Source organism: Balaenoptera musculus, chromosome 18 (assembly GCF_009873245.2).
Source record: "Balaenoptera musculus isolate JJ_BM4_2016_0621 chromosome 18, mBalMus1.pri.v3, whole genome shotgun sequence".
NCBI lineage: Eukaryota > Metazoa > Chordata > Mammalia > Artiodactyla > Balaenopteridae > Balaenoptera > Balaenoptera musculus.
In genome coordinates, this window is record NC_045802.1 from 68,333,667 (window position 1) to 68,353,228 (window position 19,562).

The 19,562-nt window shown below is 41.4% G+C and overlaps 1 protein-coding gene across 1 annotated transcript in view; it reads left to right on the plus strand.

Annotated features, from left to right (window-relative positions):
• UBAC2 (UBA domain containing 2) overlaps window positions 1-19,562 on the plus strand; it is a 172,000-nt gene that overhangs the window by 117,617 nt on the left and 34,821 nt on the right. The window contains exon 7 of the mRNA XM_036831551.1: window positions 15,149-15,394. Within this exon, the coding sequence (XP_036687446.1) occupies window positions 15,149-15,394 (246 nt within the window). The remainder of the gene's footprint in view (window positions 1-15,148; window positions 15,395-19,562) is intronic.

Here is a 19,562-nt window from a genome sequence, read left to right on the forward strand (position 1 = left end):
CCTTTTCTGAGTCTGCCCTTTCAGTTTAGAAACTATACATTATTCTTTATAATCCCCAGTGCCTAGCAAAATGTCTGGCATTTTATCTTTATTCTATAACTAATTGTTGAGTTTCAAAATTCAGTATTATCAAAATAATTATTTCTGTGCAATAAAACACTGTAACTCTTTGTGATTGTTAGGATGCTGTCAACGTGTACTACCTTACTAGGTTCTTGACACGCTCTCTACGGTGGTGGAGAACCTGGGCTTACCATTTGGAAAGATGAGGAGGCTGAAGTTCAGGTTGCACAGCTGATGGATGATAGAGCCAGGACCAAAGGCCAGGTGTTCTGGCGGTCCAGTGGGTTCAGTGCCTTCCACTGCACATTTCAAGGCTCTCATCCATGTCTGTTTCAACCACAAGACACTTAGGTACAAAGCTGTTCTTAGATCTTCCCTTGACTACACCACTAAGATGAGGCCCTGATCATCGTCAACGGAGACACGGTTCTGGAGGGAGATCTTGGTCATGAAGAAGTTTTAAAAGTACCCAGAGGTGCTGAAAGACGCGTATCCACAGCAACTTCCTACAGCCTTCATTAAAAATTTTGTGGGCCGACCAATATCCAAGAAAACTTTATCCCGTTGGCAGCCTCTGCTTTCTCCCTATTATGAAGAATTCGGTCTATAGCTGTACTGTACTTTCTTTTCTAATATCATCAAAGATATTTAACTGGTCCTCCATATGATGGATTAAAAATGCAGCTCAAACCTCACCTTCAACAAACTCTTTGTCTTGTGTTTCTGGCATTGTCACGTACAAGAAAACGAAGTAAAGGATGGCTTTGAGAAAGTGTAAAGGATAGTATAAAACATATTAAGCTGGGTCAGTACTGCTGCTGGTCAAAGGAAAAAGAAATGGAGATAAGGAAGAGGTTGGCAAGAAAAACACACATACATTTTCATTTTAGATGATTACTGGTAGATTACATGGCAGTTGCCACACAGAGCATTTTCTCACAGGGTCTTTACATTGTTTTCCTATCAGGAGATGGAAAGTCTTGAATCAGTATTGATTATCTCTTTAAACTGATTTTTTTAAATAGAAATGTCCAGTATTCCTTCCTCTTTGCGGCTGATTGTGTTATTTTTCCTATATCTTGATTTTAACTGCTGGTAAAGAACTATGGTAAAAATCAGTGCACGGGATTTTGAATATATTCATTATAAACAACAGCATGGCTTATTATCAGAAAGTCTTATGTTAGTTTATGTTAGCTTGGAATATTTTTAAGGTATCAGAAGTTTTTCATTGCTAAAGATTGGTTTTAGTCTCCGAAAATCCCACCTCTTTTATAAAGTTTAAGAGGAGAATTATATATCCAGAAATGTCTTAATCTTTCTAGATCTTCACATTTACTTTTTTATGAAAAATTTTTTTCTTTTTTGTTCATTAAAGTGTTACATGCAATAAAATTTACCAATCTGAAGTGTACAGTTTGGTGAACTTTGGTCATTGTATACAGTTTTGTAACCACCACAATCAGGGTAGAAAACAGTCCCGTCACCCTAAACATTTTTTTCATGCTGCTGTGAAGATCTGTGTACACATTTATGTGTGGACATATGTTTTTACTTCTCTTGGGTAAATGCCTAGGAGTAGAATTGCTAGAATTTATCATATGAAAAATATATGGTACCATATTATTTTACAAAGTGACTGTGCCATTTTGCGTTTCCACCATCAGTACGTGAGCATTCCAATTCCTCCGCCTCCTTGCCAGCACTTCGCATTGTCAGTCATTTTAAGTTCAGTCATTCTAGGTGGCGTGTAATTATATCTTGTGGTTTTAATTTGCGTTTCTCTAATGACTAGTGATTTGGGCATCTTTTCCTGTGACTCCTAGCCATTTGTATATCTTCCTTTGTGTTGTGTCTGTTCAAATCTTTCACCCACTTTTTCGTTGGGTTACATTTGTATTATAATTAAATTAAAAGAGTTCTTTTTATATTCTGGATATAAGCCCTTTGTTGGATATATTTTGTAAAAATTTTATACCAGTCTGTGGCTTGCCTCTTTGTTTCCTTAACTATGACTTTCAATAAGCAAAAGTTTTAACTTGATTAATTCAGTGTTTCAATTTTTAAAATAGTTTGTGCTTTGATATCTTAAGAAATAGTTGTTAATCTGATGTCACAAACATTTTGTCCTATGTTTTCATCTAGAATTTAATAGTTTTCGCTGTTACATTTAGGTCTAAGATCCACTTTGAGTATAATATTTGTGAAGTTAAGGGTTGAAATGTATTTTTTTTCATATAGATATCTAGCATTGTTCCATCAACGTTGAAAAGACTCTTTTCTCCTTTGCGTATTACCTTAACACCTTTGTTGAAAGTCCGTTGACCAGTGTGGGTCTGTTTCTTGACTTTCTTTTCTATCTCAGTGATTTATATGTTTGTTCTCATGCCAGTACCATACTGTTTGAGTACTTTTGCGTGTGGTAAGTCTTGAAATCAGGTAACATAAGTACTCCAACTTTGTTCATCTTTTTCAAAACTGGTTAAGCTATTTTAGGAACATTGACTTTCCATACGCATTTTTTTTTTTATACTGCAGGTTCTTATTAGTCATCAATTTTATACACATCAGTGTATACATGTCAATCCCAATCGCCCAATTCAGCACACCACCATCCCCACCCCACCGCAGTTTTCCCGCCTTGGCGTCCATATGTCTGTTCTCTACATCTGTGTCTCAACTTCTGCCCTGCAAACCGGCTCATCTGTACCATTTTTCTAGGTTCCACATACATGCGTTAATATACGATATTTGTTTTTCTCTTTCTGACTTACTTCACTCTGTATGACAGTCTCTAGATCCATCCACGTCTCAACAAATGACTCAGTTTCGTTCCTTTTTATGGCTGAGTAATATTCCATTGTATATATGTACCACATCTTCTTTATCCATTCGTCTGTCGATGGGCATTTAGGTTGCTTCCATGACCTGGCTATTGTAAATAGTGCTGCATTGAACATTGGGGTGCATGTGTCTTTTTGAATTACGGTTTTCTCTGGGTATGTGCCCAGTAGTGGGATTGCTGGGTCATATGGTAGTTCTATTTTTAGTTTTTTAAGGAACCTCCATATTGTTCTCCATAGTGGCTGTATCAATTTACACTCCCACCAACAGTGCAAGAGGGTTCCCTTTTCTCCACACCCTCTCCAGCATTTGTTGTTTGTAGATTTTCTGATGATGCCCATTCTAACAGGAGTGAGGTGATACCTCATTGTAGTTTTGATTTGCATTTCTCTAATAATTAGTGATGTTGAGCATCTTTTCATGTGCTTCGTGGCCGTCTGTATGTCTTCTTTGGAGAAATGTCTATTTAGGTCTTCTGCCCATTTTTGGATTGGGGTGTTTGTTTCTTTAATATTGAGCTGAATGAGCTCTTTATATATTTTGGAGATTAATCCTTTGTCCGTTGATTCGTTTGCAAATATTTTCTCCCATTCTGAGGGTTGTCTTTTCGTCTTGTTTATGGTTTCCTTTGCTGTGCAAAAGCTTTGAAGTTTCATTAGGTCCCATTTCCCATACGCATTTTTAAATCAGCTTATAATTTTCTTCAAAAAAGAAAAAATACAGTTAATATTTTGCTTGAGATTGCACTGAAACTATAGATGAGTTAGGAAGGATTGCCATTTTGATATTTTAAAATATGGCCACAAATTATTTTATACTTCAAGAGATGGAGCTTAATTCCCCCCTTCTAGAGTGTGGGCTATACTTAGCGATTCACTTATAATGAATAGAATGTGGCGGGATGGAGTGTGACTCCAAAAGGCTGATGATAAGAGACACGTTACTTCTATCCTGCTCCCTCTCAGGTCACTCATTCTGGGGGAAGCCAGTTGCCATGTCACAAGGGTACTGAAGCAGCCCTGTGGAGAGGTCTGCATGGCAAAGAATGATGGCATCCTGCCAGCAGTCAGCACTGACTTGCCAGTTGTGTTTCTGAACCACATTAGAAGCTGGTCCTTCAGGGCCAGTCAGCAGTCCCAGATGAAGGCAGGTAGGCTGACATCTCAACTGCAGCCTCATGGGAGACCTTGAGCTACAGCCACCCAACTAAGCAGTTCCTAGATTTCTGACCCACATAAACTGTACGTGTAATAAATGCTTATTGTTTTAAGCCACTGAGTTTTGGGTAATTTGTTATTCAGTAATAGATAACTAGTACAACTATTTTAACAATATTGGGTCTTCCAATTCATAAACATAATATGTGTCTACATTTTTCTAGTAATTCTTTAATTCCCCTTTTTAGTTTTTAAATTTTCGATGTACAGGCCCTCCACATCTTTCATTAAATGTATTCCTAAGTTTTTGTGGGGTTTTGATGCTATTTTAAATGGAGTTGTTTTGTTCCAAATGTTTGTTGCTTGTATATAGAAACACAGTTGATTTCTGTATATTGCTATTGTATCCTGTAGTTTTGCTGAATTTGTTGTTTCTGGTAGCTTTTCTGTGGATTTCTTATGGTTTCCTACATATATGATCAAGTCATCAGGAAATATATTTGGTTTATATGTTTTACTTCTTCGTTTCTAATTTGTGCCTTTTATTTTTCTTGCCTATTGCACTAGGTAAGACCTCTAGTATAATGTTAAATAAGAGTGGTGAATAGACATCCTTGCCTTGTTCCTGGTCATAAAAAAGGATTTCGTTTTTCCCTGTTGAATCTATCTGTAAATGCATAAGTTGTTCTTGATCTTTACATTCATTTTTAATTTATTATTTTTAGTCCAATGTAAGAAGCAAATTTTAACATATGCCTGTTTTCCCCTCAATTTTAGTTGTTGAATCAGTTTATGAAAGTGAATATAAGTTTAAAGGGGGATGGTCTCCTTGTTGAAAGGGAAATTCAAAGGTATTTACATTTTAGGATTTGATTAAGGCTTTTTTCCACGTGCTGGAGACTCTAGCTGTCCCCCAATGTATTTTTTTCCTTCGTAACAGAACCTTCATCTTATTTGAGGCAGCAGGGCCTCCAACTAAAAGATCACATTTTCCAGTTTGCTTTGCATCAAGGTATGGCTATCAAACTAAATCCTGGCATCCTGGCTAATGAGCTATAAGCATACATATTGGTGGGACTTCTAGGAAGGCTCCTTAAAGTAGCCTTTTGTCCTTTTGTTCTTCCTCATTTTCTTCTCCCCGCTGCCTGGAATGCAGTTAAGATGGTTGTAGCTTTTCTAACGTGAGGGAGAAATAAATTTCTGTTGTATTTAAGCCACTGTTATTTGCAGTTTTCTGCTTTATGCAGTTAACCTAATCCTCTTGACGCATGATTTTCTGAAAGGAAAAGCTTAGAGCAGCTTTCTAAGACAATTTGTTAGAAACAAATAATCTATTATTAGTTTAATTAATTCTGTTCCTATTCTAATTCAACTTTTCAAGAATCAGAAGGATACCCAGTGTTTTAAATAGATACTTTAAAATAATATTGAAAAAGTGAAGAGGGCTATGGGAAATTCATCTGAATCACTTTTGTACTTGACAAAGAACAAGATAGCAAGACTCTTTCAATAAGTGCTTAAAGCCACATGATTCTGTCATGAAAAGAACAGTCATTTCATAATTAATCACAAATGGCACAAATAACTTTGGGCATTTCTAACTTGTGTACATATTCTTTGCATAATAAAATGAGTAATTTCCAAAGTTCCTTCCTTCTTTCTTTAGCGTTTTTCAGTGAAGAAGAAGGAACAGGAAAATGTAAGGTTCATTAGAGCAGGGATTTTCTTTGTTTTGCCTCCTGCTGTATCCCAGTGTTTAGAACACAGCGTGGCACCTTATAGAAGTTCAGTAACTATGTGTGGAATGAATACATGAGGCCTCAGTGGGCCTGGTGTCCTCAGGACTTGAGTGAACATGAAGTCTGCATGAAGGGGTCCAGATACACGGGAACGTTTGTTCCCTCGGCTCCTCTTTATCTTGTGACGGCAATGCTCTCCCCTAGGAAAGCAGCCCCTTGTGTTTGTCCTACTGTCCCATTAGGTGACAAGTTTCTTGAATGTTGGGACTTTGGTTCACCAGGACCCTGGCAGTGTAGTTTGCCAAGTGGGTTTTTGTTCAGCCACAGTTGACTGGAGAAAGAGATCAACAGAAACCTGAGTGCTGGTGCCAGGTCATGGTTTCTCACCTTTGCTGGCTGTGGTTTCATGCTAACACGAAACAAGACCAGAGGACAGTTGAGGTTTACTCTCTGTAATCAAGGGAGTTTCACATGTTTCCACCCAGCAAATTAAATTCTTTATTCCCTTTGGCCTGGACTTTCAACTGCAAGAGGTCCGGAATGCTCTCTGGTTGCTTGACCTCTGGGGCCCTTTACCTGGCCGGGATTCCCAACTCCCGCTGCTTGAATGCTCTGGTTCCAGCTCTCCCTGCCCTTCGCAGACACAGCCCGCTTGTTCATTTCCACTGTATCTGAGCATCCTGGCCCTGACTCCTGGCCTGCCCGAGATCGCTGCCACTGCTTCATCCCTTGTCATTGGGCCTCTCAGCTTGATCTTGGGCTTCTGGGCTCTGAGGGCCTGCCAGACCTCTCCCTTAGAATTTCCCCTGGCCTCTTGACATTGCAAATCCCAGCAGGTGGTCTATTTTTAAAGCCTCTTTTTTCACAAACTCTGTGGGTTTCAAGAAAACTCTCATTCAGAAGTCCCAGTATAAGAAGGGTTTATGGGTTAATGAAAATTAAAGTTAAAAGTAATGTGTAAATGTAAGGTAGTATAATAAATAAGTGATACTCTCTCAAGGCTTTTGGTAATAATGAGGTATAACTTAGGTAAAATTTAATGTGCTTATCTTATCCCCCATCTGCTCATAGAATAGGGTGATGTGATTATCAAATATTTATAGGAAACTAAATTCTTAAAGCTCTTTATATTTTAATCCTTTGTGTGAATACCTGTGTTGACCAAAAAATTAATCAATAGTCAATCTAAGAAAGAATGGAAAATTTTATCTGAGCCAACCCAAGGATTATAATCCAGGAGACAGTCTTTCAGAGAGCTCTGAGAACTGTTCCACAGAGAGAAGGGGGAGGCCGATACACATGTGATTTTGACGAAGGAGTACATGCAGTCAAGCACACATCTTGGTAGAAGGTTACTGCTATTTGCAAGGAGCAGATACCTTAGTTAATGGTTTTAGTGCTTTTCTAAGTATGCAGAGATGCAAGAAACTAAGTTTATGACATTTTCTCCTGAAATATCTGTCTTAAGAGCCAGTTCTGTCAGTTTTCCCAGAGCACAAAGTGCTTCATCCTGAACTTCGCCTTGAAATCCTTTCAGAGTGTGCTGTAGGTCAGCGACTGCAGTGGCTAATGACTTGATTCTTGGAGAACTGGATGGTGGGCAACTTTGTTTATTCTACAACCCCTTCCCTTTCAGTCTTAGTATTGACTAAGGTTTGGGAGGCATGTCGTGACCAGTTTTTCCCACTGTGCTCAGGAATACTCATTCCCAGGTCAGAGGAGGATTTCATTGATAGGCTGCTCAGTGCTATTACTGGACTAGGCCCTGTTAACAGTAGCCAAAAGCCTCTGGACTGCCTGTCTTACTAGTCTGTTATGGTCTAGGAAACGGTTCCCTCTTGTTGCTTCTTCCCGTATCTAGAGTCACATTGTTACAATCATTGATCTTATAGGACTGTATATTTGGTCAGTTGTTTCAAGTCACCTAATCATCATGTATTTTACCACACATTTGGTAATGCAAAAAAACAATAATCTTGTAAAATAGGCAGAATACAAGTAATATAGCCAGTAAAATTAATAAGGTCATAAGTCAGTATCTAAGCTAAGATTTAAGGTGCAGCCCAGTATCTCCCCAGGTTGTCTGACCAGTCTATTCTGCACCAATCTCTATCTTTAAGGAAAATGATATATTGGCATTGTACATAAAGTTCACCTAAGGTGTCTGCGTGTACAAGGCAAGTGGTGGGTCACTGTGACCATTTACAGGATTGAGTAAGGAGTGTTATCATCTGAGGAGTAACATAGTGGTGCCAGAAGGAGAAAGATTGACCTTTGTGGTTGAGCAGGTATTTCTGCCGTAGGGGAGGTCTGGCTAACACATAATGCAGATGCACAGTGCACACTAGAGGAGGGGGAGGAGGACAAAATGGGCAGAGAAAATTTTATGTTTAAATTTTTCTTCTCTTGCCTTAAAATATGAATTTTAATTTCAGCACCTGAAACTTTTTTACAGTAGCGCTTTGTTTGACAGCTTGAGGTCATGCTGATGTATCAGAGGCGTGGACAGGTGAATTCTACCTTTTTGTCACATGGGAAACATGAACTTAGGACCAAAAAAGTGTGTCTACTGGCACCTTTCCAATTTTCTTTAAAATAATCTAAGATGACATTTTTGGGTTTTTTTTGGACTATTCATTCATTTACGATTCTCCCAGCAGGCGCTTTTCTAGGTGCAGAGGCCAAACACTGATCAAAACCAACCAAAATTCTTCCCCTTCCAGAGCATACATTCAAATAAGTAACACTTAGAATAGAACTTTAAACCAGCGAGCACAAAAGCCCTACTTTATCCCCGCCAGAATTTGCAGTCGTGCATTTGTTTATTACTGGGTAGGATGTCCTAGTTCTTCACAGGATGCCCCTACTAATATTGAACACATAATTTCATAACTGCATATGTGATGGTGAGGGGACAGATCCGGGCTAGAGAATGAAAACCTTAGGCCTTCATCAATTCCCTGAAGGGATCTATGACCAACGCCCCCCCCCCCATTAAGAACCCACCCCCTTACTAAATTGTGAACTCCTTAAGTACAGGCAACAATCATACACTGTCGTTATTTTTTTCTGTATTTCTTCAAAAGGTATATGATTTCATAAAGCGTAAATAACACAGTATTAATGGGTTTATAACGTATATAGGTATAATATAAGATGGAAAAGTAGCACAGTAAATGGGGGTGATGTTAAATGGAATTATACTCTTGAAGTTTCCTATATATTTTTTTTTTTTAATTTATTTTTGGCTGTGTTGGGTCTTCGTTTCTGTGCGAGGGCTTTCTCCAGCTGTGGCGAGTGGGTGCCACTCTTCATTGCGGTGCGCGGGCCTCTCACTGTCGCGGCCTCTCCCGTTGCGGAGCACAGGCTCCAGATGCGCAGGCTCAGTAGTTGTGGCTCACGGGCTTAGTTGCTCTGTGGCATGTGGGATCTTCCCAGACCAGGGCTCGAACCTGTGTCCCCTGCATTGGCAGGCAGATTCTTAACCACCGCGCCACCAGGGAAGCCCGAAGTTTCCTATATTTTAATTGAAGTAATTCAGTATTAACTCTAAGCACCTTATGTGTGTATTGTAATCCCTAGAGCAAACACAAGAAAAAAATATGAGATATTGCTAACAAAATTCCATGAAACAAATTAAAATGAAATACTAAAAAATATTTGCTTAACACAAAAGGAATTAAGAAAGGAGGAACAAAAAGCAAATGAGATAGAATCAAACAGCAAAATTCAACTATGTCAAGGTAAGTATATTAAGTGTGAATAGGTAAACACATTAATCAAAAGGCAGAGATTGTCAGACTGGATTTAAAAGTAAGAAAGTGCTATATGGGGTCTACAAGACACACTTTAAACACAGACACAAAAAAGGTTGAAAGTAAAAGAATGAAGAAAGATTAATCATGGAAATAGAAATCTGAAATGGCCATATTAATATAAGACAAAATAGATTTCTATGTGAGTATTACTCAGAACAAAGAGGGATTCTTTATTATGATAAAAGGGTCAGTGTATGTGTGCCTAATAACAGCTTCCAAATACACCAACATTTTCCAAATACATGAAATTAAAACAGCTGTGGACAAATGGACAAACTCACAATCGCTTTTGAGACTAAAAAATACAAGTGTTTAACTTTTCACTTAATTCAAATCTCACAGTTCTGATTTGATCAATTTTTTTTCATATTTTGTTATATTTATAACAACATTTTGCTATCTTCAGCTAAATCAGTGTGATTTTGCTGTTATACAGCTCCATTTTCTATCTTCCTTTTTATCCAGATCCTCAGAAAAGGAATCCTTACTTCTTCGCCTCCAATTCATTATATATTTTTGCCATATTTACTTCCTGTCTCTTTCTTTATTACATATATATATATATATTTGTTACAGAGAGTGCTGCCCCCTGACGCCTCCCCTTCCTTCTCCCCTTATCATCCTGCTGCAGCAGAAACCACACTCCGTGGTTCTGTACTTACTACATGAGTATGTGTCCATAAGCAGTAAATACTAGCATTTTGTGTTTTCAAGTTTTGCAAAAAGATGAATACAATATGTAATACCTTTTTAGAAACATGTTAATACATGTACACCGAGTTTATTTAACTGCTGTTTAGTATTCTGTGGGATGAATAAACCACTCTTTAACCATTCCTCTCCTGGGACACTGTTCCCTAGCTGTTACACAGAGCTTTGCAATTGAGAATTTCCTGAAATATACCTTTGGCAGCTCTGCTGGGTATTGTCAAATTGCTCTCCCCAGTGGTCGGGCCACTTTGCCTTCCCTCAGGACTGTGGGAGAATTCTCAATTCCCCCTCATCCTCATGAAAACTTGAAACCAGATTTTTCAATTTTTGCTAACTTTTATTATATTTAACATTGTTCAATTAAGATTTTCATTTCTCTGAAGGCAAGTGAGGATAAACATCTTTTCATGTGTTTGTTGGACATTTGAATTTCCTTTTCTGAAATTGCCTTTTCATCTGCTTTATAAATTGGGTTGACTGTCTTTTTCTTACGAATGGATAGTTTCTTTATGTTCTGACGCTACCTTTGCTGAGGACAAGAATCCTAAGGACCTTCTCCCAGGCTCTTGTTGTGTTTCCCTGCATTTATGGTAACTTTTGGCCCACTGTAGCTTTTATTTTATTTATTTGTTTGTTTGTTTGTTTTTGGCTTCATTGGGTCTTTGTTGCTGTGCACGGGCTTTCTCTAGTTGCATCGAGCGGGGGCTACTCTTTGTTGTGGTGTGTGGGCATGCAGTAGCTTCTCTGGTTGCAGAGCACGGGCTCTAGGCGCATGGGCTTCAGTAGTTGTGGCTCGCAGGCTCTAGAGCGCAGGCTCAGTAGTTGTGGTGCACGGGCTTAGTTGCTCTGCGGCATGTGGGATCTTCCCGGACCAGGGCTCAAACCCGTGTCCTCTGCATTGGCAGGCGGATTCTTAACCACTGCGCCACCAAGGAAATTCCCCACCGTAGCTTTTAAATTGTAAAGTAGATGAATGTGTGTTTTCTTTTATAGTTTGGGCTTTATGTTTCTTATTTAAAAATCCGTCCTCATCCCAGTACCAAAAAGATGTTCCTTCTGTATTTTGTGCAGAAAGATTTACAGTTTTATAAATTATATTTGTGTCCTTAATCCATTGGGAATTTATGTGTAGTGCCAGGAAGGGAGAGCTGTTTTGTCTTTATCCTTACGTGTGGCCCGTGTATTTTTTTTCCCGTTTAACGCACCCGTTTCTGCTGTGAACCCGGTGCCTTGTACGCGAGTCTTTTTCTCTGCTCTTGCTCTTTACGTCGATTTGAGTAGCTCTACGTAAGGACCACACTGTTGTAAGTACTCAGACGTTATAGCATACTTTGAAATCTGATAGGCCTTATTATGTTTCCCAAAAATTATCTTGACTCTTCTGGACCATTTATTCTTTATTTTTAAATCTTTTTATTGTGATACATAACACACACCAAAATGTGCATAAACTATAAATGTCATGAAGCCAAACAAATCACTATGAAGTGGACACACCCGTAAAACCCTTTGCAGGCCAGAGCACTGCTGGCCCCTGGAGCCCTTGGTGCCCCTCCCTTCTGTGACTGCTCTCCTGGCGCAGATGGTCATCACCTCCATGTTTCGCTTTATGGTTTTCCCACTTGACTGATCCATTTACAAAGTGGAATCATAATGTATGCAATCTTTTGGGTCCAGCTTCTTTTTCCCAACGTTATGTTTCTAAAAATTTAAACCTTAATATTCCATACAAATTTTAGGATTGTTATTTAAGTTCCAACCAAAAAACCCCAAGAGTCTCTTTTGTATTATATTGAATATATATATTAATATGGTGAAAACTGATGTCTTAACAATTTTGCATCTTCCCATTCGCAGATGTGATGTTATGATATCTTTATTTATTACTAGAGGGTTCTTTTAATGTCCCTTATTATAGTTTTTTAGTTTTCTATAAAGGCCTTGTATATTTTTTATTAAGTTTATTCCTCAGTATCTCATTGTTTTTGTTGCTGTTGTCTGCTCACAGTACATTGTTTTTCCTTCCTCTAGGCAGTCAGTATTTGATCTCTGGTTACTTTTGTTGACTTAAAGAAAAACGCACAACGTAAGAGTTGTGAGTTTAAGGTTTGTTCAGGGTCTTACTGAGGACTGTAGCCTGGGCTGTAGCTCTGAGGAACTGCTCCAAAGAAGTAAGGGAGGCGCCAGTATAATAAATATGAATTTTTTGGCTGTGAAATACATCTAGTCAAGCATACATCTCAAAGATTACCACCAATCAGAAAGAGCAGAATCTCAAGTTAATTTTAGTGCTTTTCTTTGTATGTGAAGGTGCAAGAATCTGGGGTCATTGAAATTCTTCCTGAGATATGCATCTAGCCCTCTAGGGGCCTGTTTATCTAAAGCACAGAGTGCCTCATCCAGATTTTTCACCCTGAATTCTCCTCAGGGTGGGCTGTCAGCGGGTGACTGCTGTGGGTTGTGACTTATCCTTGTATAATGAGCTACGCTCTTTTGTTCTTTTTTGTTCACACTTTTAAGGATTTCTTTCTCTGTTTCACTATAATGGATCTAGATATAAATTTCATTATGTTATCCATCTTGGGACTATTGCATTTTCAATCTGAGTATCTATATTCTTTATTAATTCTGGAAAACTCAGCTATTATCTCTTGAAATTTAGTCCCCTTCTTCCTATATTTCCTCTGTTGTCTTCTTCTGCAAGTTCTATGAGACATACACGGAAGGCCTCTCTGTCTGTATGAAGTCCACATGTGTAGAGCCCCCGGCCTCCCCTGTTGGCCTGCTCTACCCACTCCAGAGCCTCTTTGATGCAGGCCCTGCAGAGCTTTTACCTTCTCCCTGTAGAGAAGGGAGAGGGTAGATAGGGGCTCTGCTGGGTGAGGGGAGGAATTGGGGTTGCTTCTTGCACAGAGTTCTGTGATCCTCCACTTCACTCCCACCTTCACAGTACCTGGTGCCTCTAATCCCTGAGTCTGTCGGGGGGACCCTCTCCCTCATTTGGATTTACCCTTCTTCTCATATGCTAAGTATTTCTAACTACTCAGTGTGTTTTCCATTTTGTTAGTATGGTTGAGGATTACAGATGCTTTCAGTGAATGTGAAGTTTGTTTCTGTTTTTGTTTTCTTTGCTGTTTTGTACCATTTTTGAGAGAAGTAGCATAGAAATTATTTGAAACCAAAAGTCCTTTTCTGTTCACTCTTCAACCTCCTCCAGTGTGTCTTTTGCTCCTACCACTGCACCAAATCTGTTCTTAATTTTGCCAAATCCAACAGTCATCTTCCTCTCTCTGTCTTACTTGAACTCTGGGCTACGTTAGACATAGCTGACTATTCCCATCTTAAAACACGGTTCTCTTAGCTTCAGTGGTACTAAACTCTCCTAGTTTTCCTTCTTCTCACTGGAAGCCCCTCTCAGATTTCTTTACTGGCTGCTCCTGCTCTGTCCATCCACAAAATGCTGGTGTACCCTGGGTTCAGTCCTAAGTCCTCTTCTTTCCTCTGTAATACGTCCCCCGCCCTCATTATCTCCTGTAGTCCTGTTGCTTTAAACACAGTCTTATACCACGGACTCCCAAATCTTTATCTCTGCAGACTTTTCTCTTGAGTTCCAGATTTTTATATCCAACAACCCTCTTGATAGCTCCGCTAAGATTTCTAATGGATACTCCCAAGCTCATTCCTGCATTGCACTTGCTGTTTTCTCTGCCTGAAAGGTTCTTCCTCCAGTTCATCAAATCACTGGCACCTCACTATCCTTAAGAACTCTGCTCAAGTGTCACTTCCACCCGACCTAGAGAAGGTCCTTGCTCCAAGTCACCTTATTTTATTTCCTTCATAGATCTTGTCTGGAATTGTTTTGTGTGTTTGCTTGTTTACTGTCCAATCTCCGTATTGATCACAATTACCTCTGTAAGAGTAGGGCTTTAGTTATCTTGTCTTCTGCTATACTTTAAGTGCCTAGAACAGCACTTGGTATATAGCAGATGCTCAATAAATTTTTGCCTAATTAGTTAATTTAACTTTTATTAGTAAAACATTAAAGTGTACTTTTATTAGACAGAAATTTGTCAAATATGTTCTAATTTGGTATGAATAACTTCTTATCCTAAGAATCAAATTCACAAAATTAAAGATTTCTCTTTAACAAAGGAATAGCCATTCTCATTTTTACCTAGGAAACCTTAGAGACTCCTTAGACTTATCTTACCATATAAATTGCCTTAAAGATGAAAAATAGCCTTATTCGTAAACAGAATTGTTAATTGCCAACTATTGGCAAGGATTTTAAAATCTAGGAAAAATACTTGAAAGTGTTATTAAAACACTAGATACATTTTAGGTAGTCTTTATTTTCTGATAAACGTATTGCATTGTATGGCTGGGTCACATCATCGAATATCAAAGTTGTTTTCTCTCAGTATCTCTCTCTGATGGCCATCTGCCAATAAGAATAACCACAGAGGTAGTACAGTGTGAAAGTGTTTAGATAATCAAATATTTCATGGCTTTTTTTTAAAAGGCAACATTGTTTTTTTCAATATTGTACCAGTACTTTGAGTGTTACATAGTTAGGATTTTGCTGTCTCTTCTAACTTAATAAAAACACATTTGTTTACTGAGTAAATTCAATTTTTCGTTGGTTTGTGCTGCTTTGTATCCTGCAACCTGATAGGAGCCCTGGTTATCACCTAACACTACAACAGTGAAAGAAAACACCATCTGAAGTGTTTTGCGGTTATTGATTTCTATGTTAAATATGTTCTTTAACATTTTCTGACATTTCAGCAATCCAGTTGGGCTCTTTTTCTTTTAGATTTCCGGGCTCTGCTACAACAGCAAAATGTTACAAGTTCATGAGGTGCTCTGCGTCCCCAGCTGGATGGCAAAGTTCTGTTCTTGGACACTTGAGCCCATCTTCTCATCTTCAGAACCCACCAGCGAGGCCAGAATCGGGATGGGGGCCACGGTAGACATTCAGAGACAGCAGAGGATGGAGCTGCTGGACCGGCAGCTGATGCTGTCACAGTTTGCACAAGTGAGGCGGCAAAGGCAGCAGCAGGTAAACGATAATAATCACAGTGGAAAATTCAGAAATACTCAGGGGCCTGCGTAAACTTCTCCTTTGAGACTGTATGTGTGGTAGAGTCTACATTTCATCCCTATGCATTGTGTCATAGATACTTTGACATGTTTCCAAGTGGAATGTAGGTCTCTGATAGTGGCTATTCTTAGTGTTTTCTTTTTAAGGTAAAAAAAGTAACTTGCAGCTGAAAGACTGGTCAAACTGGACATTCTTGCTCCACTTCTATTAGATAAGCATAATTTCTTAGAGAAACACCAACCTAGTTAACAAGAAGGGATATTTATCTGTTTTTATCATCTTGTAAAAGCCACAGTGTCTTCCTGTTAAAATGCTTATTATTGTGTGCTCTGGAGTGAAGAGCAAATGTCAAACTTCTTGGTTTTTCTTGGTTGAAATGGAGAGAATATGAAGGTAAGAAAATTTTCAAGGGAACAACCAACAAGTAGATCAGATAAATGCTGTGTTTTGTTAGCCTTGTCATTAATCGTCAGGAAATACTGAGCATTTATCCACAAAAACTGCTCTGTCCAAACAATCCAACACCACACTGGTCTTTCCAGGGTTACTCTGTGTCAGGCTGAAACCTCATACCTGGTCCTTCTTTGGCACTTCTGTGATCCAGTGCATTGGGTTCCTCGTTTCTTGTCTCCATCCCCTTTACCCTCTGGGGTGTGAGAGAGAGTTCTGTTCTCTCCTGCCATCTCCCGATCTCCTGCCTGCATTGCGTGTGAGAAGTAGGTCTTCATCGTGTGTGGTCTGGAAAGTGAAATCAGGTGTGATGTCCCTGGACGTCAGTGGAGAGGTGGGTCCCAGAGTTTCTATCTGGGGTGGGAAGAAGGGGGCCCCTTATCAATGGGCCGAGTCTGCAGGTAAAAGAGAGAAGTGAAGGCTGTTCCCTACAGGTGTATTTGAATTTGAGGTGACTCTGGAACATACAATAAAGGTGCCCCTGATGTAGTTGAACATGGAGGACAGACATCACTCTTGGAGAGGTCAGAGCTGCAGGTGCAGGTCATGGATTAAGTGTGTAGGGTTGGGAGGTGAGTCCTGTAGGAGAATCACATCCAGGATGAATGTAGGCTATAGACTAAGCCTGTATTTAGCCAGGAGGAAGAGGTAGATCCTTTGAGGAAACAGAGGGAAGAATGAAAAGTATGAGAACTCAGAATAACCAGTGTCCAGAAAACTGAGTAATAATGAGTATAGATATTTTCTGATAGACTGGACAGAGCTATGAGGGAGAGAAAGAAGTCGTGTATGATTCTGAGGTTTCTGGCTTAGCTAATGAGAGAGATCAATGACAGCACCATCCCACCAACATCAGAAGAGCAGGCGATGGGAAATATATTGACTGAGGTACCTTCAGGCTACCTGCGGGGAGATTCCCTGGTAGGTAGCTGTGGTCTTGTGCTCATGAGCAAAATGAGAGGTTGTGTTTCTGAGGTTGGTGTCCCCAGGCAGACTCTCGTGTGTGAAGTGGATCGGGGAACGCCGGCAGGATGAGCGTCTTTGGGGGAGTGGTGGCGAAGGGCAGAGGGCGACTTCGAGCCCCAGTCACAAAGAAGGCCCGAGCTAGGCGTACGGTGCCCAAGCCCTGGAGTTGCGAGAGACCTTCCGAGTCGTCCCAAATTCAGAAAGGTGTTGGCGCAGATTGCAGGTGCCTCTCCCCAGTTGCACGCCATCCACAGAGCAGGTGTTACTTGAGAACCATCCGGTGCCCGCAGCAGGAAGATGGAGCGCTGGTCCTGAAGGAGGGGGAGGATCTGGGTCGCAGATCCGATCCAGATCCGTCCAGAGCATCCGCCCCTCGTGCTGCTTGGATCTTCTTGTTTTACTTAAGTTCTCGGAGCAACAGCTCCAAGACTGCGGTGGTGCTCTTTTCCCAGGAGAAACCTTCAAGAGGAAGGTTGGCAGGACAGACTGCATCCCCTTCTGCTGAAGCTGGTCTCGAGGATACACTGATGACCATCTCCCTCGTCTGTTGTCCACTTGAGAGTCCCCCACCCTTGGCGGGAAGGCTTACGTGATGAAGTGACACATGCTGTCATCCCTGTGGGGTCTGGGTCCCTGGTCCCCAAGCCCTTCCCGGCTGTGTCTGCTGCACTTGTCTGTTTACTGTAGAAACTGGGTGAGGAAGTACAAGAGATGCCCTCGCAGATCACCCGAGTGCCGCCCGTGATCTTCCCTCCCCTTTTTGTGCCCGTGGCCATAGCTTTTCCTGATGATCAGGATTAATTGCTCCTGCCGGGATAATGACTCCTTTCCTTGCCTGCCGGTCTTTTGGCACAAGAGCCCAAACTGACTGGGCAACAGCTGTAACTTAAGATGTAACGGTATTCTTGCTTTGTCCCCGATGGAAGCGTTCCCTTCCTGTGAGCCAAGCTCTGTAAACCACGGAATCCAGAGTTGTGGGACGGGAAGCCCAGATTCCCCAAGTGGGTCACCTTGAGGGAGGATAATCAGGGCCACTTCTCCTTGCATCCCTTGTTTCCAAGAGCCGTGTGTTCCACCTACTGGGGACACAGCACCCGTGTGAAGTTGTTGATTTAGGGTCTGTACTGCACACTAGAGCCTCAAGCGCTGTCCTTGGCGGGTACCATCTCCAGGCTGGCGTCTCGCTCCACCTTCACCTGGCTACCCATTGGTCTGGCGAGCTGGTAGCGCCTGGGTCGTGCTGTGTGAGGGTCAGTGTATCCCGTGGTCTTGGCACTGCCGTGCCCTCTTTGCTGGAAGCGGGCCTTGAGGTCTGATGTGATGTCATCTGGAACCCTGGTCAGTACCTCATGCCCTCTGTCAACCCACAGAGGTGGTGCTTAGCGACAGAAGAGGCAGGCAGCCCCATAACCAGAAAATGTGTCAGTTCCAGGTAAAATGAATTGCTGCCTATAATAGTCAACTCAGGTTGCCCTAACAGATCACCACAGACTGGGCAGCTTAAATAACAAATTTTTCCGCATTGTTCTAGAGGCTAGAAGTCCAAGATCAAGATACCGTCAGGGTTGGTTTCTAGCGAGGACTGTCCTTGGCTCGCAGGCAACCACCTTCTTGCTGTGTCCTCACATGGCCTTTTCTTGGTGCCTGCATGTTCCTGGTGTCTCTTCTTATAAGGACACCAGTCCCATTGGAGGATTAGGGCCCCATCTTTATGACCTCGTCTAACCTTAATTACCTCTTTAAAGGCCCTGTCTCCAAATACAGTCACATTGGGGGTTAGGGACTTCAGCCTATGAGTTTTGGGGGGGCATGTTTCAGTCCATAACAGTGCCCCTTCCAGACTGAAAAGGGCCCAGTATAGTCTACCTGGCTCTATGACTGTTGGTTCTCCTTGATGGATGGTGGCGTACGTATCAGGGCTCAGCACTGCTCTCTGTTACTCTGGAAGCTAAGTCCACGTTAGAGAGTGGGGTCCATGCACAGTGGGGCTCCTTCCCGGCCATCTTGGCTGCTCTGTTCACCTGCCAGCCCTGGGATGGCCGGTGACAGAGGCTGGCTGACGTCAGTCTGCCGAGTCATTCTGTCTCTCTCTCCTGTGCTGGGTGTTCACAGTAAACATTGGAACCTAGATGTCACGCTTCATGCCTGTTCCTTGGCTGGACCCACAGGACTTCCCAGGCCTCCCTGTCCCCTACCTTCCCATCCCCTGACCGCCTAACCAAGTCATTCACCACGTCCAGTGGGTCCCTAGGTGTCATTACCTCAGGCCACCTCTCTTTCCATGCAAAGCGGACGACCAAATGCACTGCCCCAGCTCCACCCATTGGGAGCATTTGTCCCCGTCACTGTCCTTCAAGGTGACCCCTGAGTGGAGCTGTAGTGCAGCCACGGTCTCTTTTCAGCTTTCAGTTGTGTACCAAGCCAGCCCATCTATGAACCGAACTTGGCCATTTTCCTCCTTGTCACTTGGTGGTTAGGGACCCACCCCCATGTAGCAGGAGGTGTGAACTGGGGAAGAGGTTTTTATGCAACAGAGGTTATCGACATGGTGGTCTTGGCGGACCTGCTTGTGCAGCTCGCCTGCGCCCCCCGCCCTGCTCGTGCTGACCCTGGATACACCACTTACGTCCGACGATGGCTTTCTTTGGTCCCACCTGACCACAGAACTTGGTAGGTCTCATACTTCTGACCACGCGCTCACTCTGTCCCC